The following is a 10,922-nucleotide window of genomic DNA, read 5'->3' as shown; positions in this document are numbered from 1 at the left end:
GGATTTTGTATATTCCAGTGTAATCCAATGCATGTTTATTACAAGTAACTCTCAAAAGCTTTATATCAACAAATGTCAAGAATGTAGAGATGTGTGTGATGACATCCAGAGACCTGTTCTCCTCTTGAATACACTGTTGATTAACAGAGTGGCATGCAAAACTGAATGAAGTTCAGTGCAAAGTTCACAACACTTCCAAAATTAATATTCCTCCCCATCCTGCCCTACTTCTAGTGTGATTCAGTTACATCAGTGTTAAACTCAGACCTTGGTTTATCTTATAGCTCCTCCTCCTGCATATTTATAGAATGGCAAGGATGGCTAAAACTGATTGTGTCACTGGTTGATTTTGCAGGGATATTTCCATACATATTCATCACCTGAATATGGTTTATGAATATGAATATCAGGTGATGGTTTCCCTGGATGTACTAACAGTACAGACTTGGCTGTATCCTTTCAACAGCCAGCTTGGACCCAGGGACCTGTGTCCCTGCCCTGATGTCTTAAAAAAATGCACACATAGTACCTGCACAATGTTCAACAATTATCTCACAACGCCTGAAGTGATTGTCTAGAATAGTTTCTGGTAATCACACCAGAGCATTAATATCTCTGTTCCGCTTTGGCCTTATTCCTCAGGATTACATCATTTAAGGAAGATCTTTTTTTTCTTTTTTGCATTATACAGAGCCAGCCCAGTTGCATCATTTAAATTACATCTTCCCATCCTCTACATTTCCAGTGCCCTTCCCTGCACATTCTTTCTCTCCCATTTTGACCCATTCCTATCTCAGACCAACCCACTGGAAAAGGCAGCTTAGATGACAAAACTACTTTGGAACCCAGTCTTAAAGTTGACCTCACCATTGGAACTTCAAGCTGCCTCCAGGATGAAGAATTCAAAGTGATGAAATTAAGGCAGGAGCTCAGAGTATACATTTAATTTTGGGGGGTGGGGTCCACAGGTAGTCCTTTACTTTGGCAATCAGGAGACAGAGCTTCCAGCCTCTGCCAAAAGGGGTTGTCCTAGTCCAACAGATCTAGAAGAGGAAAGTCGGTGAAGGTATCCAGAGCTTTGGAGGGTGGCCTGCATCGCTGTTCCTCTCAAGGGAATCCCAACTTCCTCTCTCACTTGCGGCAGAAGCGAACCCTTCAACTCCCTCCCGAGCTCCAGCCATTCACCCCACTCCCACCCTGCCCCCCATCCCACTTCTTTCTCGCTCAGCGAAGTTACAGCGGGCAGCTGAACTTGTGCCCGACAATGGACTTCGGGGACGGTCTCTCCCTCCCTCCGCTACCCAGGCGGCTGCTGTCCCAAGCGTAGGATGCCGCTTCCCGAGCGCGCGCATCCCTTCTGCCCCTGCCCAGCGGCCCCGCCAACTTAAGAGGAAGCTGAGCCGGGTCCGATCCAACGCACGTCGCCTGCGCCGGCCCACCCCCGCCCAGTCCTGTCCAAAAGCGAGCAGGACACGGAGCGCTCGCCCAGGGTCCCCATCTTTTCCCCGCCCGGTCCTTACCTGCGGAGGCCTCCAGGAAGGACCCCGCCCGGCCCCCCTCGGGCTGGCGTGGGAGAAGCGCGGCCGGGTGCCCCGCTCGTCCGGCGCCACACCGCTGCGCCTTCTCGCTTCTCCTCTGCACCTGCTCTCCCGACCACCTAATCGCCGGCCGCACAAAAAGCCTCCCCCTTCGGGAAGAGGGGGGCCAGAGACGGACGGGGCCCCCATTGGCTGGCCGCGAGTGCGCCGGCTGCCCATTGGGCGCGGGCGGGGCCGGGGCGGGGCGGGGCCGGCGCTGACGAAGGGCTGGGGTTGGCGGGGGAGAGGCCAGGTGGGGAGAGCCGCGCGGCGGCGGCTTCTGTGTGCTCCGGCGGGCGGCGGGGAGCGCTCGGGCCAGAGCTGCGGCAGAGAGCCAGCCGGCCGGCCGGCCAGCGAGCGCAGCGGCGGCGGAGCAGGGCAGGTGCGCTCGACGCCATCGCAGCCAGCGGCGGGCGGCGGCTGGTCCCCTCGTTGCCCCCTCGCTCGCTCGCCCGCTCGCCCCCCCCCCCTCCGCCTCTCTCCGCACTATGCATTCGGGCGCTCCTCCTGCGCCTTGCCAGGGGCCGCCGGCGGTACCGCTGCTCTCCGCACCTCGAGGGGCGTCTCGGGCGGTGCTGGCGGACTAGAGGGAGGCGCGGGGCAGCGCGGGAGCGGAGCCCGAGCCAGGAAGGGCAGCGGGAGCAGCGGGGCTCGGCGAGCCGCCCGTCCGTCCGCCCCCCCGCCCGCGCCTTCGGAGCAGCCTCCCGGCCGCCGGACGAGCGAGCAGCAAGGCAAAGGGGGCGTCGGAAGCGCGGCGGCGGCGCGATGCTGGCCCTGGAGCTGCTGAGCCTGGCTTGGCTAGCCGGGGCGGTGCTGGGCCAGAACGAGACGGAGCCCATCATCCTGGAGGGCAAGTGCCTGGTGGTGTGTGACTCCAACCCGGCCTCCGATCCGACCGGCACGGCGCTGGGCATCTCGGTGCGGTCGGGCAGCGCCAAGGTGGCCTTCTCCGCCATTCGCAGCACCAACCACGAGCCGTCGGAGATGAGCAACCGTACCATGATCATTTACTTCGACCAGGTAGGACCCCCATCCGGGAAAGGGGATTTAAGGACTGGGGGGATTGGGGAGAGAGGAGAAGGGGGGAGGAGGGTTTTAGCGGGTGGGAGAGGGGAGGGCGCGCCTCGGAGTAGAAAAGGGAAGGGGCGCTGCCTTGGAAGGGCTCTCTTTCCTCCCTTCTTCTACCCCACCCCCTGCTTTTAATTCTCCTGGAGGCCATCCCCAAGATTACGGGGACGGATTAGGGGTTAGTTTTCAGCCAGACCAGGGGAGGAAAAGTCAAATTTCCTGTTGGAACTTGAGTGCGGGGAGAGGCAACCTGGCTCCCTCGGCCAGCTAGTTGAGACTACAACCAAGCAGCAGGGCTTAGGGGCATAAATTGGGGAGGAGCAGCCCTGAACCTGGAGGGGTCACCTAGCCCAGGGCTTAGTGTGTCTGTGTTTGGGGAGAGGGTGGCCCCCAAAAAGGAGACCTAAGGATGCTATGGAGTCTCCCCTTCACAGTGGACAGCTTGGAGTCGGGGGAGAAGGAATGAAGGCTGGATTGTTGCAGAGAAATGACCTTTAAGAAAAGCTTCGATCCTCACCTGGGCAATCCTCTGGGTCCCCAGTTCTCTTTCTTTACCCTGTTCTCTGTTTCTTCCCTCCCATAGGTGCTGGTCAACATTGGGCTCAACTTTGACTCCGAACGCAGCACTTTCATTGCTCCCCGGAAGGGCATCTACAGCTTTAATTTCCACGTGGTGAAGGTGTACAACAGGCAGACCATCCAGGTGAGATTGCATGGCTTCTTGGCCAAGGAACTTTCCTTCAGCCCTGGGAGGGAAGCCCCCCTCCCTGTTTATGCGAATGAAAGTGACCAACTTTCTCCAACTCACCTTTGAGATCTGGTGAGGAATCAACACCCTTAAGTTAAGCTAGGCTTGTTTTGGAGTCAGCATGCCTAGGACTGGTGCCACACAATGAATGTGGAAGCTCTCTGCAAGGAGGTGTGTGCCCGTGAGTATATAGGTATTGATGCATAAGTGGGAACGGGTTATATCCATCACCTGCTCAGTGCAGGAATCCTGTGCCAGAAATCACCCAGCACAGAGTAGTTCTTAATCTCCCTGTATAGAATACCCGTCCTTGTAAGAGCAACTTTTATTTTTTTGCAGCTTTTGAAATTCAGGTCCATCTAAAACATGTTGGAGACCCGCGAGATGCCTAGTTGACTGGGGTTTCCACGGTCTGTGGAAATATACTGTATTGGCAATATATCTGGGGGTATATGTATGTGGAGAGAGAGAGAGAGATTGATTTAATGTGTCTATGCAACAGTTAAGAAATTGTGCTGGGCCCTGGAAGTCTGTAGTATAATTCTCCACTTGATTTTGGAGCTCTCTTGGATCCAGTCACTTTCATGCTTAAGCACTTTACCGGTTGCAGTGAAAATAAAATGAGTGCTGAGCCACCTTTCAGTTCCCATCATTGATAAATTTGTCCAGTTCCTCAGCTAGGTCTTTGTCTAGCTTTCCATGATTCTGGATCTGAAAACAGTTACCAAAAGCTACCCTCCCTAAATTGAGCATTTCTGGTTTGTAGAAAAATGGTGTCAGTTGTTCTCCTTCCCACTCAGGGTCCTCATCTTTTCAGTATTATGTGCCATAATCCATGAATTTACTTAAAAGTATTTCCCATTCTACAAACTTGGATTTTGTTCCAAGAAGACATATTTAATAATCAGGCTGAATGTTAAGTTTGTGCTCCCTTACTAATATATGTAGATTGTATTCATGCAGGATAGCCAAACTACTTTTAATTCCCAGTGATAACATTCTTTTAAATTTTCTCCCAGGAAGAAACTCCTTTTTAAGTGGCAATCTGAAGGATGGGATTAAGCTGTATTCACAAAAAGCATCAAATATGTTTCTATGATACTGTAAATCCGGTATGTGGAGTAAAAGGAGGGTGGTTGTGTTTTAGAGTAAGTGTGGACAAAACCAACAGCCCCAGTCAGGTCTACTTAGAAGTAAGCTGTATTGATTTCAGTGAGCTGAAGTTCAGGGTTTTATTTTTGAGAGTACTGCAGAACACACACTATAGATACATGTATAAAGAATTATAGCCTGCCTGATTGAATTTCATCTTGGAGACAAGCACATTTCAAATTGTGCAAACTGTGCTTTGTGCATTTTTCATTCAACAGCCACAGTCCTGTTTGTTATTGATACAACTGTTGTTCTTGATAACACTTTCACCCTCTGTCTGCAGTCCTCCTAGGGGGTAAACATTATGTTTAATCCTGTAGTTTTGTTATTGTAAAGAAGAACAGAAATGTCCTTCCTTGGAAGCTGCTTACAGCTTTTCTGAGTCACAACCTCTCTCTTTGTGGAGTATCAGACCAATGTCTGAGGAAACCTGTCTTGTCCAGGGATTGAAGTTTAAAAAAAAAAAAAATCCAGGGGAAGCTGAACTGCATTTCATGAAGATGTTACTTTTTTAGGCCAACAGGAAATGTTGCAAAAGATTCTTCAGGTTTTTAAGAACTGTTTACTGAGCAAAAGGTTCAAACATCTGGAAGAGGAAAAAATGGTAGTAGGTATTTAAGTCTGGTTTGCATCCAATTACCATCTTGCAAAGAAAGTTGGAACAGTCACCAACAGACATACAAAATGAGTCTCTCAGGCACAGAATTAATGTTAGACTCCCCCAGAGTTTGCTGATAGTGGAATAGCATAAGCAATATATTCCCAAACCCAAGCTACCTTCAGCGTTTTATGATGAACATTTGTCTTTATAATTGGGACCTAATTAAAAGTCACGTTCTTTGAAGTGAGACAGAAAGTTCAGTGGTGCTGTGTTCACACAACCTGTACTTCAATGCACAGTTGTGCATTTCTGAGTCAGCTTTAACCTTGGTTTTCTTTAGTTTTAACTTTGGTTTCTTCTTGTTTAGGTGCCATTAGCATTTTAAAAGAACTCAGCCTGCTGAGTTAATTTATGATTCAGTGCATCATGAAGACCTTCTACCCTACCCACCCCCCCATGGTTTAATCCAGTAACCAAGTGAATGGATTGTGAAAATGTAATTGGGTTGGCTGCTGGGATAGTACCATCTAAAGAACACCAACCAACACTTCCCTTTATTATTTATTTATTTAATTAATTTATATGCCTCCCAAAGACTGAAACTCCTTACTTTCAGCTGCCCCCCCCGCCCCGCCCCGCCCCGCCCCGCAAGGAGATTGATTTACTTGGAATCTTGAGCTATGGAGGAAAATTTTAGACTGATTGATTGTCTTCCCGGCATGCTTACAGTGAGATTTCTCAGATGTTTGAGATGCAGCATTTTTCTTTCTCTATGAACCTAAATTTGGGGATGAAACGTCATACCTGAAAATGGACATGAAAAGTATCCAATCCTGTGTACATTTGCTCAGAAATCATACCAGCCCAAGTGTGCAGCCGAGGTGCCCTGTCAATATACTTTCTATCTTTTTCTACCCATAAGATGCAAATGTCTATTGCTTTATAGCAGCTGTTGATTTCTGCTTTAGAAAGCCATGGCTGTAGCTCAGGTCTTCAAAAGAGGCTGGAGATTTCTACATTTAGAGTCAATTCCCCTTCCCTTTTATCATAGACCCCTTGATTGACTTAAATAAAAGGGGATAGCCTTATTTAAATATATATATATATATATATATATATATATATATATATATATATATATATGGATTATTTAAATATATATCCATAACATTTGGCAATAGGGGTTGTGGATTTTATTAAGCCTCCTCCTACCTTTTGTTTATAATTGAAGGACTGTGCACATGTATGTAGAAAGGATCTTAAGCACAGAAAGGCTGACATGAGAAGGAGGAACATCTATCTATGTGTTTATGGGAATCTTTAATTACTGGTGGTGGTAGAGTTGGCCATGGATGTATCCAAAGAGTTGAATTTCTACCCTTCCTCTGGTAGAAAGCTATAATCTCTATTGGGCCACATTGCCTTTATCAAGAATTCAGCATTTTTGCTGTTCCACAAAAGAGTAATTATCCCCCACCCCACTCCCTGGAACTCATAGACATGGCCGGATCAAGGCTGTCACCTCCCTTGCCTTGTATTTGAAGGTTTAGCATGGGAGACAAAGCACCCAGCTTTCCCGAAGGACAAGCAGAGGCTCTTACAATACAGAGAGGGGGCTGAGTGTATTCCGTGCTGGAATTTCATCCCTGTTCCAAACGCATCAAATTTGAGGGGTCAGGTTTGAGGACACTGCTCACAGCACTTCCATGACATTGTGATTTCCTCTTCTTCTAGAGATCCCCAAAACAATCAGAGATATACTTATTTTATTTTCCTTGTTATTTGATTGTCTTACTCTATACCATGCTGGGTTGTAAAGCTGGAGCTTAAGAAGGTAATTACAGTAGTGTTAAAGGGGCTTTGAAAGGTAATTACAGTAGTGTTAAAGCCAAAAATTCCTTATATCCTTGGATCTTTTGTTATTGCAAATAAATTTTATCTGGCAGCAGAAATAATCAGATAGATAGATTAATCAGATAGATAGATAGATAGATAGATAGATAGATAGATAGATAGATAGATAGATAATCAGATAGATAATCAGATAGAATAATCAGATAGAATAGCTAGCTAGCTAGCTAGCTAGCTAGCTAGATGAAATAATCAGACAGACAGATGTGAAAAAAAATAGAAAGAAAGGGGGGTTATGTCTGGAATTCATTGCTGGAAACTATGAGAGGACATTTTAATCCTATGCCAAAAATCCCAGATCTCTTAAACCAGCCATGCCTCATTTTCTCACATTTCTTTGTTTCTTCTGCCACTGTAGAGATATTTATCCTGTGGGTTTCCTTGTGTGTTCTAAGATTACAGACCCAGGACCCATCTTTTAATAGCACCAGTCCGGCAAGGATAATGCTGAAACCGTTTTGTTCTGATGATTGCTTAAAGGGCAGTCCTGAGCAGGTCTACCCAGCCGTTCCCATGTCCTGGTACCCTTTTGGGGTGGCTTTTGAGTATATATTTGTATCAGTCTATACTTATCCTGTTCCTGTGCCCTGGCTGCAATGTTAATAATCGAAGGAGCAGCTAACGGTATGTATGAAGAGGCTGTGTGGGTAATCTCTTTTCCTCAATACTTTCAGTTCAAAATGTTTCCCCCCCCTCTCTTTCTGTGTGCGTGCATGCACATGGGCGTGCATGTATCCATTCCTTAGGGTTTTTCTTTGTTTCCTTCTTTCCTTTCATTGATGGGGAGGCGGGCTTGTCTTCTGCCTTGGCTTCCAGGTGAGCTTAATGCTCAACGGGTGGCCGGTGATTTCAGCGTTTGCTGGGGACCAAGATGTCACACGAGAAGCTGCCAGCAACGGGGTCCTGATCCAGATGGAGAAAGGAGACCGCGCCTATTTAAAACTGGAGAGAGGAAACTTGATGGGGGGCTGGAAATACTCCACTTTCTCAGGATTTCTAGTTTTTCCTCTTTAAATGACTCGCTGACTGGAGGAGAAGGCTGAGAGAATCGAAACAAGTAAGCGTTGAGATTTGCTTACCATTTCCAACCCCTGAATTGAAGGAACTTTGAACAGCATACTTCTGGATAAGATCTACCTATTGCAGAAGTTTAAAACTCTGACTGAGGTTTGCGTACGTTGCTTGGAAGATCTCTGTAACAGTGCGGACGGCAGTCAGAAGATGCTAGCATTTGACATCCTTCAATAACGTTGCTCTTTTCTTTGCAAACTGTATTAGTGTCCTCTACATTTATCTGGTGATGTTGTACCCATCATTTCCTCACTTTCAAATGTGTCTTTTGACCTTGCAACCCCCCTGCCCCCAGTATGTTTTTTTTACTTTATACTGCCCTCATACAACCAATCTGGGCTTGTTTTTACCATTAGGTATACATATATTTATACATATTTTTTACTCTCTCCCTGAGTTCAACTTCAAAGAAAAAAATATTTTGGAATATATGGTGCCATGGTAAGAAATGTCATGCAAACCTTGATGAGTGCTAGTAAGCAAACAAGAGTACACACAGAAATGCATATACACCTGTATGTATTTATGCAGGTATGTCTAAACATTAACCCTTCTAGCCACATTCCAATTTGCCCTATTTATTGCTATGTAAATTGGACTGAACGTGAAATTTACCTGCTACTTGATGTGTTGACCCTTAATTCTTTTTTTCTCTTGTTAATGTGTGGCCCAGCTACAAAAAGTAGACTGAACTTTTCCTAATTAATCTCAAAGAAGGATGTAAAGATTGACAAATCAATCTCTTTAAATGGCCTTTTATCATTTTTTCCCCTTAAATGAGAAATGGGGCCCAGTTAATGCAATCACAGTTAAACCTAGAAAGAAAAAATACACGAAGGAAACTTACAACAGGCCAAAATAAATGAATATGCAGGACGGCATGGTGTGTGCGGGGGGTGGGGTGGGGTGGGGGGTGGAAGACCCAGCCCAAGACTTCATCTGTGGCAAATTCCAGTTTCCTTGGAACGTTAGATGAAAGAAGTGAAAAAGTCCAGGCACTAGCAATGTAAGCACTTCAATCTAACCATATTTGATCTCTGCCTTTGTTCTGTCTCTTCCCATTATTTTATGTGTTTTCAGGAAAGAGAAAGTAGAGAAGTGGGTGGGGTAAGAGGACCAGGTCAATTTTAGGGACTGTATTTTCAATTTGCAAACTTTGCTGGGCTGAATAAGTTCTGAAGTGGGGGAGGATGAGGGGAATCCCCTTTTCTTACCTTAAGCGGTCACAGCTGACAAATTTGCCCTCTGTATCCTGTATTATAGTATACAATCTCGCCGTCAAATCCCATTTTCTACAGCTGTCTTATTAAAAAGAAAAGAAAATCCTTCCATGATATACCTAAAATGATAGTGTTCATTGATTGCTAGTATTATTTTGTTTAAAGTATTTCAAAGATGTAAATGCTATAATTTTGCAGCACTCTAGAGAAAATAACTACTTTTATTATCAAGGTACAGCTAAAACAAATACTTTTGATTGTATTCAAAACATAATGTGAAATAAAACCAGTGGAATAAATAAAGAAATTCACATCTTGGGGGCGTGGGGGGGATGGAGAAATAAATAGGCCTGACTCTCCTTCCTACTGCTCTGTTCTGTTTTGTCTTGTTGCCTGAAGGATACAGATCAGAAATCAAATGGAATCATTTGCAGATACATCAAAACAATCACTGGGCATGAACCACCAATGTCTATTTGCAGCAGTAACATGGGCAATGGCTGCTATATAGTTAAAATAGGTGGATTTTGCTATCTTTCCCCCTTTCCTCAAAAAAACCCTGGGTTCCAAGAATGAATTTAATTAGCTCCTAGGAGGGCAGTTAATTCTAGCTTAATAAGCAATGTGTTCTTTTATGCTCACTGTCACCCTCCCTTTTGAAAGGGAGAAGTAGTGTCTTTGTTAATAGCTTCATTGGCAAACAGACTAAAGAATGGGAAGAGTGGAATGGGTGTGGAAGGCAGTGGACAGAAATCCAGTGCTTCTGAGGAATTTTGGGCGGACACAAATTACAGACAAATAACAGTGACGGTAGTTTGTCCTGTGATCTGTGTTTCCATTTTGCCTACTCCAGAAGGGTTTCAGGTAGCTTGCAGCTTGGGTGAGTTTATTGTGTGCTCGGCTCACTTCTATTCAGGCCCAAAGAGATGTTGCTTCTCAGTGTGTATCTTTTGCATTAGTAGGGGGCTGTGTGGGTTCCAGGGTAAATCCTACAATTTTGAAGTCTTCCCAGACTAAGGAATAGAGTTCTAAGCTGGTGGGAGAGCTGGTCTGTTTCTTCCAAAGGAGGAAGATAATTGCTGTAACTCAAGTTCCCAATTCAAATTATGATGTTCATTTTGCGTCCTGCTCAGGGTTCTTAGACAATTCATTGGGTCTTGTCTCATCTCAGTATGAAAAGTAAGTGTGCTACCATGCTATCAAGAGTACTTTTTAGCATTACTGCAGTAGCATACATGAAATGTTGTCTAGACCTAAATGCTACCTTAGATGATGCTACATGATGGTGATGATATTTGGTTTATGAATAATCTGTTCATGGGTCTGTATCTGAGATCCTGGGGTGAACCCTGAGAATAAGAAAGGAGTAGCAATGGATTCTCCCCACCCCAAATATTTCTCACTGCTTGAATTGCTGATTCCAACCCAATTTATTTTTTCTGCTAACATCAGACTACATAGCTTATAACAGCAGTTAAAACTTTTCAAGCCCAAACAGATGAAAGATGCACAGTTTTGAACATTACAGGATAGGTGCAAAGCTAGGAGAGCACATTTAGAAAAGATAAGGAAAC

The 10,922-nt window shown here is 45.6% G+C and overlaps 1 protein-coding gene across 1 annotated transcript; it reads left to right on the top strand.

Moving 5' to 3' along the window:
* The first annotated feature begins 2,084 nt into the window (after positions 1 to 2,084).
* Positions 2,085 to 8,086, top strand: CBLN1 (cerebellin 1 precursor). The gene is made up of 3 exons (XM_063312697.1): positions 2,085 to 2,597; positions 3,229 to 3,348; positions 7,874 to 8,086. Exons 1-3 carry the CDS (start codon positions 2,343 to 2,345, stop codon positions 8,069 to 8,071), a joined length of 573 nt encoding a protein of 190 aa, XP_063168767.1. The 5' UTR covers positions 2,085 to 2,342; the 3' UTR covers positions 8,072 to 8,086.
* Positions 8,087 to 10,922: the final 2,836 nt, after the last annotated feature.

The sequence above is a fragment of the Candoia aspera genome, chromosome 11, assembly GCF_035149785.1.
Source record: "Candoia aspera isolate rCanAsp1 chromosome 11, rCanAsp1.hap2, whole genome shotgun sequence".
Taxonomy (NCBI): domain Eukaryota; kingdom Metazoa; phylum Chordata; class Lepidosauria; order Squamata; family Boidae; genus Candoia; species Candoia aspera.
The sequence above is the reverse complement of the archived record's forward strand: the minus strand, read 5'-3'. Positions and strand labels throughout refer to the sequence as shown.

What these genes read in the sequence shown, in the direction of transcription:
- CBLN1 (XM_063312697.1), top strand. Translation starts at nt 2,343, where the DNA reads ATGCTGGCCCTGGAGCTGCTGAGCCTGGCTTGGCTAGCCGGGGCGGTG. An exon ending in TGATCATTTACTTCGACCAG is followed by an intron (nt 2,598 to 3,228) that starts GTAGGACCCCCA and finishes TCCCTCCCATAG; the next exon opens with GTGCTGGTCAACATTGGGCT. An exon ending in ACAACAGGCAGACCATCCAG is followed by an intron (nt 3,349 to 7,873) that starts GTGAGATTGCAT and finishes CTTGGCTTCCAG; the next exon opens with GTGAGCTTAATGCTCAACGG.